Source organism: Nilaparvata lugens, chromosome 6, assembly GCF_014356525.2.
Source record: "Nilaparvata lugens isolate BPH chromosome 6, ASM1435652v1, whole genome shotgun sequence".
NCBI lineage: Eukaryota > Metazoa > Arthropoda > Insecta > Hemiptera > Delphacidae > Nilaparvata > Nilaparvata lugens.
The window spans coordinates 169,158-191,419 of NC_052509.1; the positions used below are offsets into that span (position 1 = coordinate 169,158).

At 34.1% G+C, this 22,262-nt stretch overlaps 1 protein-coding gene across 3 annotated transcripts in view; it reads right to left on the minus strand.

The window, feature by feature from the left end:
• LOC111061282 (ABC transporter G family member 23-like) overlaps positions 1-22,262 on the minus strand; it is a 44,526-nt gene that overhangs the window by 17,350 nt on the left and 4,914 nt on the right. The window contains exons 1-2 of one of the 3 annotated variants that reach the window (XM_039429868.1): positions 16,220-16,632; positions 138-293 (exon numbers count right to left, since the gene is read on the minus strand). In XM_039429868.1, coding sequence (XP_039285802.1) covers positions 138-274 — 137 coding nt within the window. In that variant the 5' untranslated portion in view covers positions 275-293; positions 16,220-16,632. Of the gene's footprint in view, positions 1-137; positions 294-16,219; positions 16,633-22,262 lie in introns of those variants that run through there. The other 2 variants (XM_039429867.1, XM_039429866.1) reach the window with 2 other exon arrangements.

Sequence of the window (22,262 nt, forward strand, 5' to 3'; positions counted from 1 at the left end):
ATTGAATTGGGAAGTCCGACTCAATTTTCTAATAACAAAAAAGTAAAAAAGTTATAGTGTGTAATTATATTTTTATAAATACCAAACACAGTCACTTGTAACAATAGATAATTGAATTGATTTATGTGTATACGTACATGGCTCCTTGTGGCACATTCATGTTGAGTCCTTTGAGCACAACGTTGTTGACTCCATAGCGCTTATAGGCACTGTCTATGGTCAGGGCACACTCGTTCTGTTGGTTGTCCATTGTGTTATGATCTGCGATTGCCATCAATGTCACTTCATTTCATCTGCACACACAAAAAACATATTCATTCAATAGGATAGTTACTGTAAATTTTGCCATTGCAAACTCTTTTTCTACTTCACAATATATACTCTTCAATGATCCCTGCAACAAACGTTGAATAAATTCAATAGTTAACCATCATAGCTCCGGTGATTCGGAATCCACCTGAGGGCGAGACCACATAAGGCGCTTTCCAGACACTTTCATACGTCGATTTTTGAGTCGGCAGGACAGGAAGCTCTCCGATTGGCTGATTGGGTTGACTCATGAAATAATATGCTTGAAAAACGCCTAAACATGATATCGCCCTAAAGATGTAGGCCCACTCATCTCTCATCATCAATTTCATTACTCACGTACAAGGCTGCAGCTCAAGTTCATCAAGAATCAGTGTAGAAGACATAAACTTCAGATTCAATAGCTCAGAATGGATGAAAGCATATATGATGAGATGGAATGTAAGGCTGTCTGTATTGTCATGCTTCATTTAGATAGTTATATTAATACAAATGAACTTGAAAACCGGTAATGTCAATACTCTCATTATCATTATTTCTTTTAGTGATGATCAACAGTTCTGTCAAATCTTGTACTTATAAATAATGCCCTAATTCTATTCAATTATATAGTTTCGTGTGATGAAGTTTGTATATTCCCTGAAAGAAATTAAAATACTGAATTGCATTTTGTTCAGAAGTGTGATGGAATGGGCATAAAGGTACAGCTTCTCAAGATTTTTCAACTATCAACTTATTCTTATTCTCATCAAATAAGTCATATACCACACACTTTTCAAGATATCAAAACAAGTCAATAAGCGTGTAGTAGTCTGTTTTGATCAACATGTACCCTCTGTAGCGGTATCCATTTTTCAAAGATTCTATACCGTACACCATATTGAATAGACACTTTCAATTACGAGAAAAGATACCTTTTATAAAATAATTATTCTATTGAGAGAAAATACACAATTCCACAAATAATTCAACCTTTGATCTCTCTCCAAAACTCTCAACTTTTTCCAAGAAAATTAATGAGTAAAATGGGCTTCAGTAAAGGCCTATTTATTTTTCTTGAGTAATGAAAGTTTCTCATTTTCTTCATAAACCTACTCTATAAAGCTATTGAAGAATACAAATCAGCCTGAACAGGAAATACTAATGTGTCGGCAAAAATGACTCAATTCAATCAGCAATTTGCAGGTGAAGAAATAAAACTAGGTCCCCAGAACAAGTGTAGACTACGACAAGACCAATCATTTTCTACTCCACATTAGGCGCACTCACATACATATTCCTCATAGCAGCAGCAAATCAATTACATAGTCAACTTCTCCACAGTTAGATTCACCAGAAACTGTCAGCTTTCCTCATAAATAGCATCAATTCTTGGCATTTAACCAATGCTGTTTAGAGTGATTCTCACTAGACCGCAACCAATTATTCCATAATCTTCCAGATTCAACTTTCTCCTTTTCTGACTCCTGTTTTTCCTCTTCTTCTTACTTCATACTTTTCCAATCTCATTCTTTCTCAATTTTTTTCCTCTATAATTTCCTTGGATTACTTCTTTGAATACCGGCTGAGCATGATTAATGAGAAATAGTAGAGTTAGTCCTGCTCTTTTTGACTACTAATTTTGTTCTGTTTTCCTACTTATGTTCCTCTTCTTCTTACTTTATACGGTACTCTTCCAATCTCTTTTCTTTATCGATAATTGATAATTTTTCTCAATGATTTACTTGGATCACTTTTCAAATACCGGCTAAGCATGTTTAATGAGTAATTTTTAAATGGAGTTATTTTTGCGCTCTTTGACTAATTTTGCTCTTTCTTTTTTGCTACATGAAAATGTAGGTTATATTATAAACTACTTTTAGGCACTCATGTAGTCGTAATAATCTGCGGGACAATCTTATTTACACAATATCAATCTAAATCCAGTAGAGAGGGTTTATTACTGAGAAATTACCAATGCTCGTATGACAGTCTCGTATGGAGAAATAGAAGGATCTCTTCATATTGTCTTTGATTAACAATAGGAGGGAATGAAATTAGTTAAAGAATGCTTATGTTATAATATAACATGGCATAACTGATGATATTATCATGAATGTCTCAAAAACTCAAGGTGGGTTCCGAACCACAAGGAACCATCAGTTTTGAAGCTCCACCTCATCGAAGATTACCACCTTATTATTAATAGCTTCGTCACTTCCTGATTACTTTAAACCTGCTTGAAGTGATCACTCCACTCCATTAATTACTTCACATAATATAATTTTCTAAAAGAGACGTCTCTATCAAAGAAATGCAATCACAATGGGCTCCCGTGCTACAGGTGCAGTATTCAAAACTCTGAAGGCGTTTACTTAGCACTGTCTAAAATAGTTGAAGACTATTATTCATGCAATAATATTTGCTTATCCGCAATGATCCTGTTATCATCCAAACTGGATAAACATGCTTCTAGTTCAATTATTTTATTCTGAATATCATACAAAACAATTCTATTTCTCTATGATTAAATCTCCTCATGATCAAAGTATTCGTAATTTCAGTAATAGAAATTCACAAATGTCAGTAATTTTGATATTTTGAAATGAGCGAATCATGATAAAAGAAATGTTTATAATGTTTTCAATATTTTCAAATGAATAACAGCACACTGACAATGTTTTCATCTGAGCAATTTCCGCTGCCAGAATCTTGATCAGACCATTCATGTCGTTCTGAGAACAGTCCAATATCTTCAAATCTGCTAGTACCGTATTGCATCAGCTAATATTGCTGCTGATACATCATTAACATTGCATCAGCAGCTGATAAGATTTGGTTTTCAGCGGTCAACTGCGACTATCCTATCCTCTATTGCATTAATAGACCGACCGACAAACCTACACAGAGATTCACTTAAAATTGTCAGCATTCCTAATGTAACTAACAACAACGCTTACCAGTCAATCAATACTGACTGTTGCTAGTGAGTCTTATTATCCCAGCGGTCAGCGGTTCTATAGTGAGGTTTACTATAAACCTGTCAGCATTCCTAGGATGATAACAAGAATGCTTGTCTTTGAACTAATGCTGACCGTTTGAAGTGGATTTCACTATTCTTTCCTTTCCCATCCGCTCCTTTAGCCAATAACCGACGAACCGAATAGAAGCCACACTATATGAATGTATAGGCCTAGAATAAGTGAATGTGGCGTGCATCTATGTTCAACGTTATTACCAAATACCAATGCATGAGATTCAGTCGTTGAGTAACACATCACACATGAATGATAAACTACTTACTTTAGAAGTTAGTATTACTTTTAGAAGTAATAGATTAACTTTGGACTATCAGCTTTTGTTGACTGAGAAGCATAATAATTCTTATTCATGAAGAATACTCATATAATTTAAACCGAGTTTCACTAGAGGTTATAGGAGGGGTTACCACTTTGAATAGTCTTGGTTGTGGATGCTGGAGAAATTCTTCTTTGTATTATCGTTTCATTCTTCTCAATCATGGATTTAAATAAGCTTCCATTATTATGAGTTATATGTTTTCTTATTTTCAAAATTCTTCCCTTTGATGAGGATTATTTGTGAGTTTGTGAGTTACTTCATTCTTGTCTAGTAAAAATCGGAATAAATTTTCATTATTAGCCTACTGTAGTTCACTACCCTGTATACTTATTTCTCAATTTTTTTCATTTTTTTTATGTAGATTTTTTGTAAATTATGAGCAGGAAAACTTTTTATTAGCTGGAAACTAAACTTTCTTCGACTGTTGGTGGAGTATGTAGTTTGTATGATTATGTTGTCTCCTCTCATTCTTTTTCCAAATTTCATCATAGAGAACACATAGGATTTGCACTAATATTTCTCTATTCTTATTCTATGGTTTCATTAAACACAAATCACATCATACTCTTTTTCCCATATCTAGTGTGTAATTCATGTGTATGAGAGTAGTGAGAGAAAGTTCACTTTTATTCACGCAATTTCTAATTTATTTCATCTATTTATTTATACCTTGATGGATACAATTCCATTCTCAACTATGAATAATTGAGATTTCAAAATATATTCATAATGTACTATAATTTTTGAGTAAAAACAGATCATATTCTGTGGAACATATTGTTAACATGAAAGTTGAATTTATAACTGGATTCTCTATTTTCACATTTTAATTTGAAATTCCAATTTTATATCCTATTTGAATGGAATGTATTTTTCTTACCCACGAGCCTCTCAATCACATTTTTCACTTAATGAAAAATAAGCGTTCACAGTTAACTGTGAACGATTTTCTCCTCTTTCTAAAGATATTGAAGATTCTCAATAACAACAAAAAGTAAACCGACATCCCTGCTATTTGAACTTATGACCCAGCTAATGCTGCTTGCTGGCAGAATTTGAAGTAGCCTTTGGATCTGTTGACCAATAGGGAGAGAGAGTAGGCGGAGTCGAAAATATGACCCGACATGTGCTGCCGTCTACTGGCAGAGAACCGAGTTGAATCACAAACTGTTGGCCAATCAGAGGTGAGAGAAGGGGTTCAGAGTGAATTTGTCATCCAGCCAGGAGACTTCTGCATCAGATACAATTCGAGCTGTAGAAGAAAAGAAGAAGATGATGATGATGATGATGATGATGATGATGATGATGATGATGAAGAAGAAGAAGAAGAAGAAGAAGAAGAAGAAGAAGAAGAGAAGAAGAAGAAGAGAAGAAGAAGAAGAAGAAGAAGAAGAAGAAGAAGAAGAAGAAGAAGAAGAAGAAGAAGAAGAGAAGAAGAAGAAGAAGAAGGAGGAGGAGGAGAAGGAGAAGGAGGAGGAGAAGAAGAAGGAGGAGAAGGAGGAGGAGGAGAAGAAGAAGAAGAAGAAGAAGAAGAAGAAGAAGAAGAAGAAGAAGAAGAAGAAGAAGAAGAAAGAAGAAGAAGAAGAAGAAGAAAAATAAGAAGAAGAGTAATATTATCAATTTTCAGTATAGGAATCCTAATCTTTTGTACCTTCAAAACTCTTGAAATCACTTTTTACTTTCCTCTATTTTCCTTACATATGGAACAATCCCCTAGTCTATATGTTCCTTCATTTACTTTGACCATGCTAACAAGTCAAGTTGAACAATAAATAATAATACTCATTAATTAAAAGTGATTACTAGAAAAATTCGAGTCACCAGTACAAAATCCTTCGCACCTTGCGAAATTGTCACAATGGAAGTGAAGAGGCGTTTTCTGAGAGATGGAAGGACACTTCAGCTGTGAGTGATGAATGAAAAGACAATTGCCTGATATTTATTCGATACGAATATGCACTTGGCCTGAATTTCCATGAAGCGACACGATAATGACTTCTCTCAGCAAATCTAAGCAACTCTCAGAAACTGTCAGCAAACCTTATCAATACCATCAAAGCTTCTCATTGAATCAATGTTGACAGATTAAAGTGAATCTCACTGTAATGACTATTCAAAATAGTTGACAGTTTTCTGGTTGACGTTTGCTGAATTTGGTCTTGAACTCTCCTGTCAATTGACAAAAAAACAGGCAATTTGCCAGGTAACAGTTGAGTGAGTTGAGTTATTTATTTCATAATGCTTTCGCTTTTATCACTGAAATTGTCTTTTGTCACTTCAGATGTCGATTCAATTTTCCATTCTTATCACCTCTCATTTTCCCAGGGAAAATCTAAGCAATAATGATAAATGATCCCTGTTTCAAATATTGCTTTTTCCGGTAAGTAGCTGATTTAGTAATTGTATTTTGTCAGATGTCGATTCCATTTTCCATTCTTATCACCTTATTTTCTCAGGGAGAGCTATAATGATAATTGATACCTGTTTTCAATATTACTGCTTCCGGTAAGTAAGTTAACTGATTTAGAAATAATTTCGTATTTGATTCTTTGTAAATATCGTTCATGAACCATGAATTTGTACCATGAACCATGAATACCATGAATAATACGTACCGTATCAATATTGGAATAAATTACGATTATGTTCAAAGCAATAAGCAAGCAGATAGAATCATTATATAAGAGATAGATTCAAAATAGTAGTCTAGTGATAACAGAATCTATAATGGCTTATACATGCACGGGATAGGAAATACACGAATGACGCATCTGAACTACTCGACTGGTTAACTTGAGATTTTGCATAATAAGATTCTTGCATATAAAGATTTTTGATTTACCAGGATGGTCCTAATTTAAATTCTTCAATATTTCAGTACGTCTAGTTTTCAGTTTATCAATTTTTAATCAGACCCTTGCGGAGCACGGGTAACCTGCTAGTAGACAATATAGTGAGGTCCACGTTATAATGACAGTGGATAAAGATAGAAGAATAGCGATGCCGATTCTCTGCATCAATTAATCATATTCCTTCACTGTCAAAAACATAATTGGCACCGTTGTGGACCTAGAAAACGATAGTACCACCGGCTTTGTCGAATGATAGACAAGTATAGCAAAACCAAAGTTGAGCAAATACTGTCATTATAACGTGGACCTTACGAATAATATTGCTGTTTCAGGATTGTAGATTTTCAGCGGTAAATTTGAATCTATGCATCTTCAAGCATGAGATGCTTGCTAAGAAAACTTAACATTATTTAAGCATTGGGATTCATTATCAAGAACTATTTATTTTATTTTATTTGTTTATTCATGGCTTTTATCGGCAGAGAGATCCTTTTGGATGTTCTGCCTTGCCGTATTACCCAATGTCATCTCCTATCAACACTCAAGTATATAGGTTATGTATTGGGTTTTTCATGTTTTCTCACTAAAAATTTGCACTTCCACTTCCTGAGTTTCTATTATTTATAAAGTTTAAAATAAAAAAACTACTTTCAAACACAAAATCACATTTAAAAAGCAAACAAATATAAAAATTTTTATGATAATATTGAACTGAACATTTGAAAAATTAAAAAAAAAAACTATTTATTTGAAGCTATCTATTCACAACTAACTTGACTTTTGACGTATGGAGATTATAATCATCTATGAAATATTCAGATTATGAGAAAATGATTGATATCATGATCACTATTAACATAGAGTAAATATATTCAAAAGATTATTTGTCTCTGCTATTATCCTGTCGAGTCTAATATCTTACATTTTGAAAATAATATAACAATTTCAAAAATATTCCGATCACGTTATTTATTATTGAGTCCAATGACAATGGAGCATGCAGTAATGCAAGACTAGCACCCAAGCCTGGCTGGCTCAACCACTTACTATGTCCTAACATTGCGGCTATAGTCAGATATTATAGTAATAGTAACTATTACTACAGTAATAGTATCTCTACTACGGTGATAGTGAGAGTATTGGCTTCACTACGGTATGAGTGCAGCAGCTACACAGTGGTTGGTTGACTATGTTTCTTTCTGGTCAAGGCCTCCTCAATTATTTCAGCTTTTCCTTCCGATTGGGAAACTCGACGCCACATGACCGCTTTTGTGGCTGAGAGCATGTTTATCATATTTACGAGGTGCGTTCAAAATGTAGGATTTCTGGAGAGGTATGTTTTGGAACAAGGAGAAGGATATTTATCTTATCATTCATTCTCTAATTGTATTTTTTTCTGTTTTCTCTTTCCTCTCTCACTTTTACACAACTTATCCTCACCTCCATCATAATATACTCTTTTGGAGTTCTTCATGAATGATTGAATTACAGTATGTATCAATCTACTTTAGTTGGATACAGTTTATCAATACTAAAGGCTTTGTATCAATCTACTCTGTACAGGGGCTCCATTTGGGGGGAAGCCTGAGCCCCCCCAAGGATCAGATAAATAATGAAAATGCGGGTCCATCTACACGAATCTTTAGAATCTTATACTGATTCAATACTTTTTTTAAAAGCAGTAGTATAATTCCTTCTACAGTATCAACAATGTAGCAAAATTGCCTTGCAAGTATGGCTACAGAGTACCGTAATAAAGAATATATTACAGTAATAACTACCAATAATGTATATGTTTGTATTGATACTTCAACCACATTTGTATAAAACTAGGAAAAATTAAGCATATAATAACATCTTCGAATGTAATATTTATGGGGAAAAACCCAGGACCCTCTATCCTTTGGGGGTACTTCAAATGTGGTGAAATGGCGCCCCTGACTCTGTAGACTATTTTCAATCCTGCAACCAGCATATAGTAGCTGCTCTCAATGAACAATATTATAAGTAGTCTATTCACATAGTCAATCCAATATTGTACATGAGTAGTAGTCTATGTGAATAGACTATGTCTCATGTACAATATTGGATTGACTATGTGAATAGTATATGACTGTAGCCATACTCTATGTAAATAGACTACTACTCATGTACAATATTGTATTTATAAGTCTGTTACCTAGAGAATAGAGTAAACTACAGTTACTATATAGTAACTTATACAATAACTATAGGGTAAACCGGAGAGTATAGAATGTATAATCTCTATAAAGAATTCTAGAGTATAGAATCCTCTCTTGGATAAACAACGTAATCAATGTCTCTGTAAACGTAATTTGTAATTCAAACAAAGTTGGATTTCCTCCCACTATCACCAATCAATTAATCTTTGCATAACATTTGTTTTGGGGAAGTACGTAACTTCTGGATTGCCGAAAATCGCTGCTTACAATTACTGCACGCCTTCTAATCTCGGCTGCGATCAGCTGTTTCAGAGAGAGAGAAAGAGAGAAAGAGAGAGAGCGAGTGAGAGTGGGTGAGAAGTAAGGAGGAGTTGTAATAAGGAAAAGGAAGCGAAAGAGAAGACTTTCACTTTGCGACTTGATTCTCCTACTTCTACCGGAAACTCGCCACTCGCCTGATAGTTAAATCTCCTGACTGGTTTTTGTGCGTACGGAAAAAATACTTCGGCATTTCGCTTTCTTGATAACGTTATCGTTCCAATGAAGATTCTCTGGTAGGTTACAGGAATGTCTGGCATTAGGTCATGCTTCTATGTTACAGTAGTACAATATCATAATATAATACAGATGAGAAGTACGTAGCTCACTGTTCCAATAGATAGTATAATAATTAATAGTAGGAGTAGGGTAGAATACTTTTCACTCTGTACCATAGACTAAAATGAAGTCTTGTATCTGTGTCTGTACTGTTGATGTCAATAGGTTACTAAATTATACTGTAGCCTATACTGTAAAGCCCCGCACACACACACATCCATTTTTACTTTCCTTGCCCTATTACCATAGGTAAGGAAAGTATTGCTCTCAGAAAAAAATTAAGGTACCCCAATTTCTATATTTCTATAAGTTTCAAGGTCCCTGAGTCCATAAAACTGGTTTTGGGTATTGGTCTGTATATATATATATTATATAGATTATATATATATATATATATATAATATATATATGTGTGTGTGTTGTGTGTGTGTGTGTGTGTTTGGGTGTGTGGTGTGTGTGTGTGTGTGTGTGTGTGTGTTGTGTGTGTGTGTTGTGTGTGTGTGTGATGACTGTATGTGCGTCTGTGTACACGATATCTCATCTCCCAATAAAGGAATGACTTGAAATTTGGAACTTAAGGTCCTTTCACTATAAGGATCCGACACGAACAATTTCGATCAAATGCAATTCAAGATGGCGGCTAAAATGGCGAAAATGTTGTCAAAAACTGGTTTTTTCGTGATTTTCTCGGAAACGGCTCCAACGATTTTGATCAAATTCATTCTTGAAATAGTATCGATAAGTCATCTATCAACTGCCACAAGTCCCATATCTGTAAAAATTTCAGGAGCTCCGCCCCATCAATGCAGATAGATTATCAGGATACAGATACAATTGAAACAAAAAAAATCAAGTGGAGTAGATTGAGCATGAAAATCTCTACAATTAATGTTCAGTAACATTTTCACCTAAATTTGAAAATAAGCTTTAAAGTCGAGAAAATGTGATTATTCAATTGCAAATTATTGTTGATTCTATTAAATCATTCACTATGAAGAGATAGCAGACCTCATGTGTGTCTCCAGCGATATTGCCCTGTTACCAGCTGGCTCAAATCTTCGAATAGTAGACTTGAGATGCGCGGGTACACTAGCGTCAGGTGATCAATTTTCATAACGGCAAGGAAAGTTGTGTGAGTGCGCCACACCAGATTTTCGTTCGTACGGTTTTTGCCAATTAGATTGAACAGATGATTTCAAATACACATATTGAGTTCCATTTAATCTGATAGAATTCATAAGGACTGCAGAATATCGTACGAACAAAAATGGATGTGTGTGTGCGGGGGTTTACAGTATAGGCTACAGTATAATTTAGTAACCTATTAACATCAACATTACAGTCACGGATCCAAGACTCATTTTAGTCTATGGTACAGAGTGAAGAGTATTCTCTCTTGTGAGAGATAGGAGCATAGTATTCTCACTGACAGAGTTTGTTTATACTACTTCTATTGTTATCTGTATATTACTTCATTACCAATCACGGATTTTTGCTTAGTCTCTGCTGTACTATAATGTTACCAACGGAGTTGAAACTTGACTATTGAAACAGCAAGCGGAAATACTATATGCCTTTTTCATCTATTCTGATATATAAATATGAATTATTCTTCGACTTTACACTGGTTGTGAGTGGGATAATTTAACAGGTTCACATGTTAAGGGTTGTTTTCACAATATAAGTTTGTGAATTCAAACAAAGCTAGTACACATACAATAATAGTTCATTCTCAAGTTGTGAAGTATAATTAGGTAAATTAAACATGGTTTAGAGACCAAGAGAGCGATGGGAGGGTAGGATAGGTTGCAGAAGGATGCTAATGAAATGTTGGGTGTAAGGGGATGGAAGAGAGCGGCGTTAGACAGAGATGGATGGAGGCGTAGTTTGGTTGAGGCCAGAGCCCGAATTGGGCTGTAGCGCCATTGGAGAGAGAGAGAGAGAAACATGGTTTAGAAGTTACTAGTTTTCCACATTTCCAGAATAGATTGATTGATTGATTGATTGAGTACTTTATTTATGTAGATTACAATATATACTGGCTTATACACTTATATACAATAGCTTACAATACAGCAAAATTATAGATGAATTTACATAATATAGACTAAGAAAATAATTATTGAACTGTATATGATATGAAAAAGTAATTTGTAATATAATAACTATAGATAATTATATTGTTATGCATCTACATAAATTGGCGGAGCTTTGGACATATCTTTGGTCCATTCTTTGGAAAGAATATTAAAAATATCCTCCCCACTAACTCTCTACCAAAAATCTAGATGCAGATATTCTCTTATAATATTAACTTCTGTTCTTGAAATAAGAGTGAGGAATCTCACAAAACCAAACCTACTCAATTATTCAAGAATAGTTCAAGTATAACATTTTGACGAGACATCAAGACAATATTTTAAGTTCACCACGATAGTGAGTGAAAATTACTCACACTATAAAAATATAATTCATATAAATTTATTATCATTGAATGATATTTCGATAATCAACATCGATATTAGTATTATAGATAATCAGATTTAGAGGTAATTATCGAATTACGTGACCACTGCATCAAAACTTGCATCGTAATCAGACGAAGCTGTCTATCGTGATGTTGAAATTAATTCCATAACAACTCCCATTTGAAAAGAATTCAGTCAGTAACAGCAATTACAATCATAAACTCCAACTCACTGGAGCTATCTTGAAGAAAGAATACGATCAGAACATATTGTGTAAGCTGAAAAAAGCACAAAAGGAGTATGATGAGATTAAGACTTGAAGTGTCCTTCACTTCATTTCAATGCTGATGATGACTTCAGCTACTGGCAAACAGAAAAAGAGAAGATTTCGTCTTTCATGTGGACTTCCATCTGCCATTTTAGATCATTAGTGGATCGAACAGCAAAAGAGTTGAAAATTGAAAAAAGTAGGATTACTGCATCAATATTAGAAGAATTGTACAGAGCTGCATCAATTCAAAAGCAGCTCGCTTAACTTCAAGTCATGCTGGATTCAACGTGTGAGAAAGGAAATTTGAAAGGACTCTATTTAGTCAAAAAGGAGAATAGGACGCCAAGACGGGATCAAAGAAGAAGTAATGAAAGAGTAAGTTATGAAGCATCTATGCTCAGGGTAAGAACCTAGCAGGCTTCTCCTAGAAGTCTCTTTCTTCCAACCCAAGTACCAATATATATATATATATATATATATAATATATATATATATATATATATATATATATATATATATATATAAGTGAGTCTATTTTACAGCTCCAGCCGTTTCTCGCATCCCATCTGCCATTTATTGCGATTATTCCAGTCTCCCTGGACCAGATTTCTATTCCTCATACACCTGTTTGTTCCACAGTTCGGGCGGTCTACCTCTCTTCTTTTTCCAGGTGGACCCCAATTCAGTATCTTTTTGGGCCACCTCTCATCTCTCATCTCTGCGTATGTCCTAACCATACAAGACGCTTCTTTTCAATCTGCTCTAGGGTTGTATCTAGCTTCCCTATTCTGTTCCTTATCTCTGTATTCCTCACTCGATCCATCCTTGAAACACAACAACTCCGGCGCAAGAAATCCACTTCCACAGCATTTATTCTTTGAGTGCGTCGTTTTGTTAATTCCCATGTTTCAGAGCCATAGAGCAATATACTCTGTACAATGGAATGATAAATTCTAATTTTTGTAGGGTTGTAATATTTTTGGACCATAGTATGGAATTTAATGTTTGTATTGCCTGCCTGGCCTGTACAATACTACTCGTGATCTCTCTTTTGGAATTGCTCTCTGATGATATCACGCTGCCTAGGTATTTATTTTCATCACATTGCATCACCTTATGATCTCCAACTTGTAGATCCTTAGCTGTAACTCCTGAGACTAGGTATTTGGTCTTCTTGGAATCTATTTTCATTCCATTTCCTTCATAAGAATCAGCAAGCTTCCTGATCACGTAATGAATGACATGTTCATCACCAGCCATTATTACTTGATCATCAGCGAACAAGAGTGAGTAAATATATTCGTTATTTATTGGGATACCCATACATTTACATCAGTAAATATTGTAATATATCCTCAAGGTAGATTTTGAACAGGGTTGGAGAGAGGCAACAGCCTTGACGTAGGCTACGCCCTTATTTGTACCAAATGGTTTTGACACTCTGTTTCCGATTTTTGTAACATTTTCTTGGTCCTTGTAAATTTCTTTGACAGCAGAAATATAATTTTCGTTAATAGCTGATTTGGACATTAATTCTGAAAAATCTAGAAGGAAAATTGAAATTTGGGCTTCGAGGTGCACAAGATTGATATTTTTAGAATCTATGTCCAATATTTGGAGATCTTAATCATTCCTGTTCTTTCGGTATGCAATCCACAATTTGGCATGTTTTGATGCGAACAGACACAATCCTACTCTCTCTTATTATATAGATTCTAGCTTTATCTTCGTACAAGTAGCTTCAACTTCTTTGTTTTACTGAACCGTTGCCCAAATCAGTCTCTTTGAGTGAAAAGTAGCTTCACTCAGTTGCTCTTGTGAGAAGTAGAATCACTCTGAATCAATCAAAGCTGACATGTTGAGAGGATGAAAAGAGAAAGGTTGCCAAATACCATATATTAGAGGAAAGATATTGAAGGCACAAGAAGAAGAGGGAGACCAAGGAGGAGGTGGCTGGAAGATGTGGAGAGATCTGCGAGTGGGAATTAGGGGATGGAAGAGAGTTGCTGGTGATAGAGTCTGGTGAAGAAGAAGAAGAAGAAGAAGAAGAAGAAGAAGAGAAGAAGAAGAAGAAGAAGAAGAAGAAGAAGAAGAAGAAGAAGAAGAAGAAGAAGAAGAAGAAGAAGAAGAAGAAGAAGAAGAAGAAGAAGAAGAAGAAGAAGAAGAAGAAGAAGAAGAGAAGAAGAAGAAGAGAAGAAGAAGAAGAAGAAGAAGAAGAAGAAGAGAAGAAGAAGGAAGAAGAAGAAGAGAAGAAGAAGAAGAAGAAGAAGAAGAAGAGAAGAGAAGAAGAGAAGAAGAAGAAGAAGAAGAGAAGAAGAAGAAGAAGAAGAAGAAGAAGAAGAAGAAGAAGAAGAAGGAAGAAGAAGAAGAGAAGAAGAAGAAGAAGAAGAAGAAGAAGAAGAAGAAGAAGAAGAAGAAGAAGAAGAAGAAGAGAATCACTCGAGCTTTTATTATTATTAATAAAGTTGTTCGAGAAGCCACAATGATTAAAAATACTGTATCAATAACGAACAATCACTAAGGTACTGTAGAATTAATGACAGAACGGTATAATTAAACTGTTGAGAATTGAAAATACTTTTCGTATGAAAATGTATACTACAGACTTAATCACAAGTGCATTATCATTCAGGTTTAATAATAATTCAGTGAGTTTGAAATATTTTTACTCTCTTATAAATGAACAATAATCATGCCTCCTGCCCTTATAAGTATTTACGACCATTATTCATCTAAGGGTTTTATTTATAGTTAGTTTATCAAGGTCTGAATGTAAGAGCGCATGAAAACAATTACACTGATTTTGATCAATTGTAATTGTAATGCTCTCCAGTGAGACGGAGATGCTTGTAACTGTGTACAATTTATTGCCTTTTATTGCTGTCTTGAAACGTTCACGATGTTTGATTGGCAATGTTGGATTATCTTGTTAATTATTGATCCAAGATGTAATGTAATGTACTTCACTATTTCTAGTGAGTGCCTATTATTATGATATTCTCAAGATCTAAAATACTTTACTTTGCTTCATCTAAATAGGGTAGAGGCACAAAGGAAAGAACATTGTTTGTTGTTTCCTACTTCTGTGGTAGAGTTAAGAGGCTCGTCTAGACTCTGTACCCAACACCTAGCCTTAATCCTTTTTTCCATAAAGGACATCAGAATGCATTTACGCACAGATATGAGCCTAGCAAGCTAAGCCCAGGCTAGGCTTAAATGCCTACTACATCACAAGTTCCCTAATAATCACTACACTACTATAATTATACACTCAAAAACCTTTACAAATCATCAGTCATAACCAGGAAGAACGTTAACGTTTGATTATTAAGCCTATCGTGAATTCAGTGTAGCAAAATGCACCTAATTATAAATATTTTCTCCGAGCTGACAAGATTCATTCATCAATAGAATTACCGTTCATTAATGGAGTTTACGTAGAGTCACTGGAGATCTATTAGTTCATTAATGTGCCATTATTTCCTGCTCTATGATTTATACTTCTAGGCCTCATTGTTTACTTCTAGACTTCAGTTCACCTTAATCGATTGCTATAAACATTAATTGTTAACATTCTGGTTGTTTATATTCTATAATTATTATTATAAAGAGAGATACTCCTGTGTGTTTTTGGATTGAAAGAATTCTGACACTGAGACAATTTCTTGTTTCTTGCAAGGTGCATGCCGTGATATATTTTTTCGAATAAATTCGCTCTCAGGAATTAGCCACTCGCTCTATAAAAACGTACATCCCTCCGAAAAGAATGGTATACATTATTGTTTTCTATCCAACAAGAGTCAACCCCCGCTGGATCTATCTCCCGTCTAGTGATTTCTTCGCTCTTGAAGAGTTTTTAATTAGGAATTCAATTTCTTCCAAGGTTTCCAGTAATTATTAGGAAATCATGAATAATTCTCCAACCCTATCTTGGAAGGTTCATGTAGCTTCATTAACAAGACATCGGGTAAAATCTAGGATGCCATTTTTTCAATTAGTAACGGAGAAGTTGGTCTTGGAACGTTTACAAAAAGAAGAATTATATTTTGTTAGTATTACAATACTTACTTACATACTTTACTCCTCAGCACTGCAGGTCTTTACAACCCTTGGCCTCCCTAGTATTAGAATAAGAGATCAAAATTAATCTTTATTTGTATGATAAGAATATTAATGGATATTAAAAACATATTTTCTTACCTGTAGGGATAAATCAATGGGTAGTACAACTGAATTTTGGAATGTCTTGACTGAATAATTATAACTTAATTACTCAACTAACACCCACTGGATAATACTATTCACACACTATAATATTAAGGACCGTAGCTGAATTTAGAGAAGGTGGAAAGTTCATATGTTCACACTCTCACACTGATAATCAGTTTAAAAAAATTTAGAGGAGCCGACTGTGTCTGTTTCTAGTCAACTCTCTAAGCATCCTTTTAAGATAAGCTATAAGAAGTGTGATTCTAGACGAAGTATGTCGCTAAAAGTAGTATCTCACCTATCACTGTCTCCAGAGAGATATTGTCAATCACAACAACTGAGATAATAATAAGGAAGCCAGAAAATCAGCTGTCAATATCACAACAGTATGCTGTCAATAGAGTAACACCATTCATTGACAATAGCGGCATTCCGTTGAAGCTCCATTGAGGCCTGCTGAGAGAACGAAGTCAACATAATCACTTCGCGAAGGTTAAACAATCCAGAAAAAGATTGGACAAGAGTTGTTTGGATGGTTTGTTATGGAATGTCACTGCGTAGACCTCTATTCAGTTATCCAACTTTGAATGGGACATACTGTTAAATAACAGTGATCTAAAACAGTAAGATGAGTTCTGTTACATCAATAAGGATTGATGTCATAACTTTTGAATGTAATTGTGGAGGCTGAGAGACAATGAAAAAGATGGAGTACAATCCATTCTCAAAGGAAATTGTGAGAGGTGAATCAGTTTATGTGAGAAAAATGAAGAAGATTATGGCTTCTTTCTTGAAATCCGAATTATTAAGTATTTCAACTACCAATATTCGACTCGAAAATAAGTAAAATAAGTACCAATAGGTATAAGTACCAACAAACTATACTCTACGAACTGAATCATTTCCAATGAAGGCCGGGGCAAACACTTGTCATTGTTATACATCGTTCCGATCTTACTCATGTCCGATATTTTTGTGGGTTGGAACTGGTGGAAGGGTGGTGGTGGTTCTCACATGACGGACATGTGTGGCATGCACCATTCCTGGCCGTTGTCATTAGCGATCACATCATGTAATCGGATCGTAGTGGGATCGGAACACTGCATGATAAGTGTGGCCCTGACTTGATTATCACATTGCAATCACGTAAAATGATGGCTTCTGGGTCTAGCAGTCCTGGCTGATTCGTGTAAATTAAATTTGTGTACCCAGAGAATTTCCACAAAAAGCATCTGCTCAAACTAATGATATATAGCCTACTATGTATATTTTTATAAGTACTCTTCTGTGATAAATCTGTTATATTCTTCGTTATAGAGTTTTGTGGGAAACCATCAAGATCAGTAATAAGAAACCAAAAATGTAGTAGATGTTAATTTGATATCGTATGCCAAACAAGTTCTGTTCTAAATATCTTTCATTCACATCGTATATCGTTCTAAGTATTTATCGTAATATCGTTCTAAGTTTATATCGTAATATCGTTCCAAGTATCTCTTCATTCACCACACCCATCTCAATACTCAATTCATTATTTTGGCAAGTAGCCTATCTACCGTATAGGAATTTGACACTGGAAGCCGAAATTATTTGTGTTTATTTGTTGGATCAACCACATATGATATCTAGATAACAAAATAGGAGTTCCCCTGGTTGTACACTCAAGCGCCGTTTCTTATGTACAGTAAAATAATAATAATATCGAGTGACCTGGCTGGCTCAGGCCTGGTGTCAGAGTTTTCAGATCGCAACTAATCAATTTCAGAGCCTCTGACATGTACAGTATTTGGGTACACCATACAAGTGAATTTAGACGAAGTGAATGAGTATTCAAAATATTATATAATTATATATTATATTATATGAATATTAGAGTTAATATTTCAGATCAACTACAAATAGAGAAGCAGTGGAAGGAGATTTGGATGAATAGATTCGTTCCTTATGTACAGTAAAATAATAATAATATCGAGTGACCTGGCTGGCTCAGGTCTGGTGTCAGAGTTTTCAGGTCGCAACTGATCAATTTCAGGGCCTCTGACATGTACAGTATTTGTTTACACCATACAAGTGAATTTAGAAGAAGTGAATGAGTATTCAAAATATTATATAAATTATATAATTATATTATATAAATTATAGAATCATATTATATAAATTATATAATCATATTATATAAATATTAGAGTTAATATTTCAGATTAACTGCAAATAGAGAAGCAGTAGAAGGAGATTTGGATGAATAGATTCAGGCTTCAGAGTGGGGCGCAGGTAAATATTATATCGAGAACCTTTGAGATACGTTGTGATGTGGCTCACAATGAATAAGCACTCGCACGTTTTATAACTGGAAAATATTGATAAAACAAATTCATTTAGTCCTACAACGTACAATTATACTTCACATAGACATTACAATAGACACGGTCGGAAATGTACCATATAACGTATAATACTAACACCCGGTTGCACAAAACTCTTTTAATGTTTATTTAATCCCGTTTAAATGACACGAGAACCAATCAGAGAACGTACTTCTGAGAAGAAGGCTTCTCCGATTGGTTCTCGTGGAACTTAGTCATGATTATAATTTAACACGCTTTTGTGCAGCCAGGCCTCAATAATTACAATTACACCACTTTTTAAATAAATGTCTTCTCCAAACGATATTTTTATTTTTAAATCAATATACTCGAGCTAAGCTGCTAGTATTGATGAACTTAGAACATATATTGTGATTGAGAAAATTACGAAGGCTTCACGCGTAATATAGCAGTGCATCTGTATTCAGGTGTCGTACGAATTCTTCGACCATTATATCGACGTCTTGAATTTGAAATTAGGTTGCCAATAGTTGAAAAAAGAATAGAACAGGAGTTGCGGCTGGAGTGTGTGAGAAAAATAACTCTTTTACTTTTCTCAGATGAAGAGTTAAACTTGGATTGAGGGAAAATAATTTTCTTGGTGGAATTTAGAATCAGTTATTTATTATTGGACTTACAATGATGCTTGGGAAACCTGAGTTGCAATGAATAAATTCGTATTGACAATATCAATATTTAGCTTTATTACAGTATTCTGAAATTGTATTATAACAAAACTGGAATATAATAGTTATACAATTATTGTGATTCATTTTTGATAAATCAATAATTTAAAAATCGATAAATATTATGAAGATAGATGAATATAGAAGTGAAAAGAATATATTAAACGGAGAAGAATAAATAATATAATAAAATCCACTTGAAATGAAATTCAGAAAGCATATGAGGGGAAACGTTATAAAAGGATATAGCATTGATCTTTCATTTTTTCCAAATTGCGGTTTAGAGGTGGATAGAATAATATGTTCGGCTATGGAATAGAGTGCATAGAAAATTAGAATGGAATAATCTGAATTATTTTTAGTATGATTGGCTCTATTAATTTGTAACTAAAGCTTGAATATGAAGTTTCAACATCATTTTCTATAATGAAAAGGATTTGTTCACATGAAATACTTAAGCATACCTAGAGAATTAACAGAAAATAAATAAAAATCTCAGTACCCTTTTTTAAAATATTTTATCACAACATGTTTCGGTCATTTATGCCATTTTCAAGTGATATTACAAGTAGCCCTATACAGGAAAAAGATAAATAAGAATTAACAGGTTTAAACGATTCGCAAGTTGTATTTTTTCTATAGTATAATATTAGTCTCGCATAACCAAGATTGTTACATGATGATGAGTGCATGAGCATACTATTTTAAGTGTTCGAAGAAGAGCATATAGAGTGAATGATTGATTCTATTGCAAAATAGAAGGAAACTATATTTATTTATAGATAAACATGGCGATAGACTTGCCTGTTATCTACTCTACATAGGCTAACACCTTCATGAATAATAATCTTATCATGCGCTTGATAATCATTGATATGGAGACTTTATTAATTGGTGCAGCATCAAGATACGAATAGTAATGAGTTTCAGAGTTTAATAACTCATTGTAATAAGTACTGTACTTGTTGCAATTCATGTTCCTTGCACAGCTTTTTAAGCTCTTCATAATCCAGCTTTCTCTTTCCGCCACTGAGACCATCACCTCCTCTTTCTCGCACTGTTTCAATAAGACGTGACAGTTATTGCGTTATTCGAAAAAGTTGACCGACATCCTAATTGGCTCTATGTTGAAATGGCTACACTGAACCTCAGAGAGTGATGTGCAAACATAGCTGGCAATTGTTATAATTATTGAAAACGAGTGATTGCAAGGAAAGGTTGACGACTGTCAAATTTCTAGCTGAGTTTCTTTAGCTTAAGAATACGAAAATGTTGCCTGTTGGAGTTTGCTGTCATATTTCAAGTTTCTCTAGTTGAAAAATAGGTATAAATTGCTTGTTTGAATTCTAGTGTGTTGTCATTTTCCACATATATATATATATATATATATATATATATAATATATATATATATATATATATATATTATATATATATATATATATATATATATATATATATATATTAGTAGTCGTACTGTAGCAATGTGAACTTGAAAGTTTATTGTAATAATTGCAAAATAGACTAGGCCATTAAGCCTATAAGAGCTAGAGAATTTTTGAGAAAAACAATAGAAAATATTTTTCTAGAGATACATCTTTCCAAATATCATTCAACACATTTCTTCCCAACATATCCCATATATTACATGATATCAAAATATTATACCAATAGTTCTATTCAAATTGTGTCAATATCGTAATTCGTGATTTCCAGATTCAGATCAGAATCAAACTCCAAAGTAGGTGACAAAGTTTTGTTCACGACCTCTTGGCGCCAACTGATTGACAACTCAGAATCCTACCAAAATGTTCCTCTCAAGAAATTCCCAACTCATTTACATTGAAACAAAATATTTTCAAAATTCTCCAAGCCGAAAACCGAACCCCAAAATTCGTACCAACTTTCTCATGGGTCCAACTAAACACCTACCCGTCTTTAGTGACGGTACCTGTGTCTAATTCTACTTGAATTACAAGGGACATCAACACTTTACAAGCAATTTGTTTTGGTAGATTATTATGATAATTAAAAAGAAATCAAATTCAGTGATGACGGGCATATTCTACTATGAAAATAAGCTTAATACAGTGCCAGATTACGTTGTGGAAGAATAATTTTTCAAGGTCTTGTAAGACAAAAGTGAGGTTTCTGTTTACATCTAAATGGACAGTCATTAATCGAGAATGAAAATATCCTTATAAATTGTCAACTAAAGAATGTAGATTATGTTGTGGGTATATGAATTTACATTGAATAGATTACATGAAATTTGGGGTCAAAGTGAAGTTTAGCTATCAACTCAGTTGAAGTCGAGTTATCAATAGTTTACTGGAATTTAGTAGAAAAGTTAGAGAAAAAACGAAAATCGCACTGAAAAATGCTGATTCATAATCCAAACACTTAGAACGTGAATAAATATAATTGAAGGGCACAAATAATAAGAGCTCATGATCAGGGATGTCAAGTTCAGTTTATTTTTGTAACTTCCTCTTTTTCAAGTCGAATGGAATGTTTGCTCTTCTACCAAACTGGAGACAACAACCTCAAGTATGTGTACTTGAGCTTCAAATCAAGCCAAGATTATAGCGCTGAAGTTCATGAGTGAAATTCAGATCCTATCAAGTACTTGTATTTGGTACGTTACAGCATTTGAACTCGAGAGCATCAACGGATATTTCCTGTTTATTTATCCATTATTCAAAGAAATTCAAGTTGATTTCGAAGTGAATTAGAATGATGTCATCTGATTGTAACCGGACTTCCATGTAAATAGTGTTTTTCCAAATTATTTTGTGATGAACTGGGAATTAATTATCTCTCTGTAACCCCGAAAATGTATTGATTACATTTTGTATTTGGTACGTTACAACATTTGAACACGAGAGCATCAACGGATATTAACTGTCTATACTGTATATATATTACTCAATGAAATTCGATTTGATTTCGAAGTAAATGAGAGATTGGACTACTTCGGTGGTTT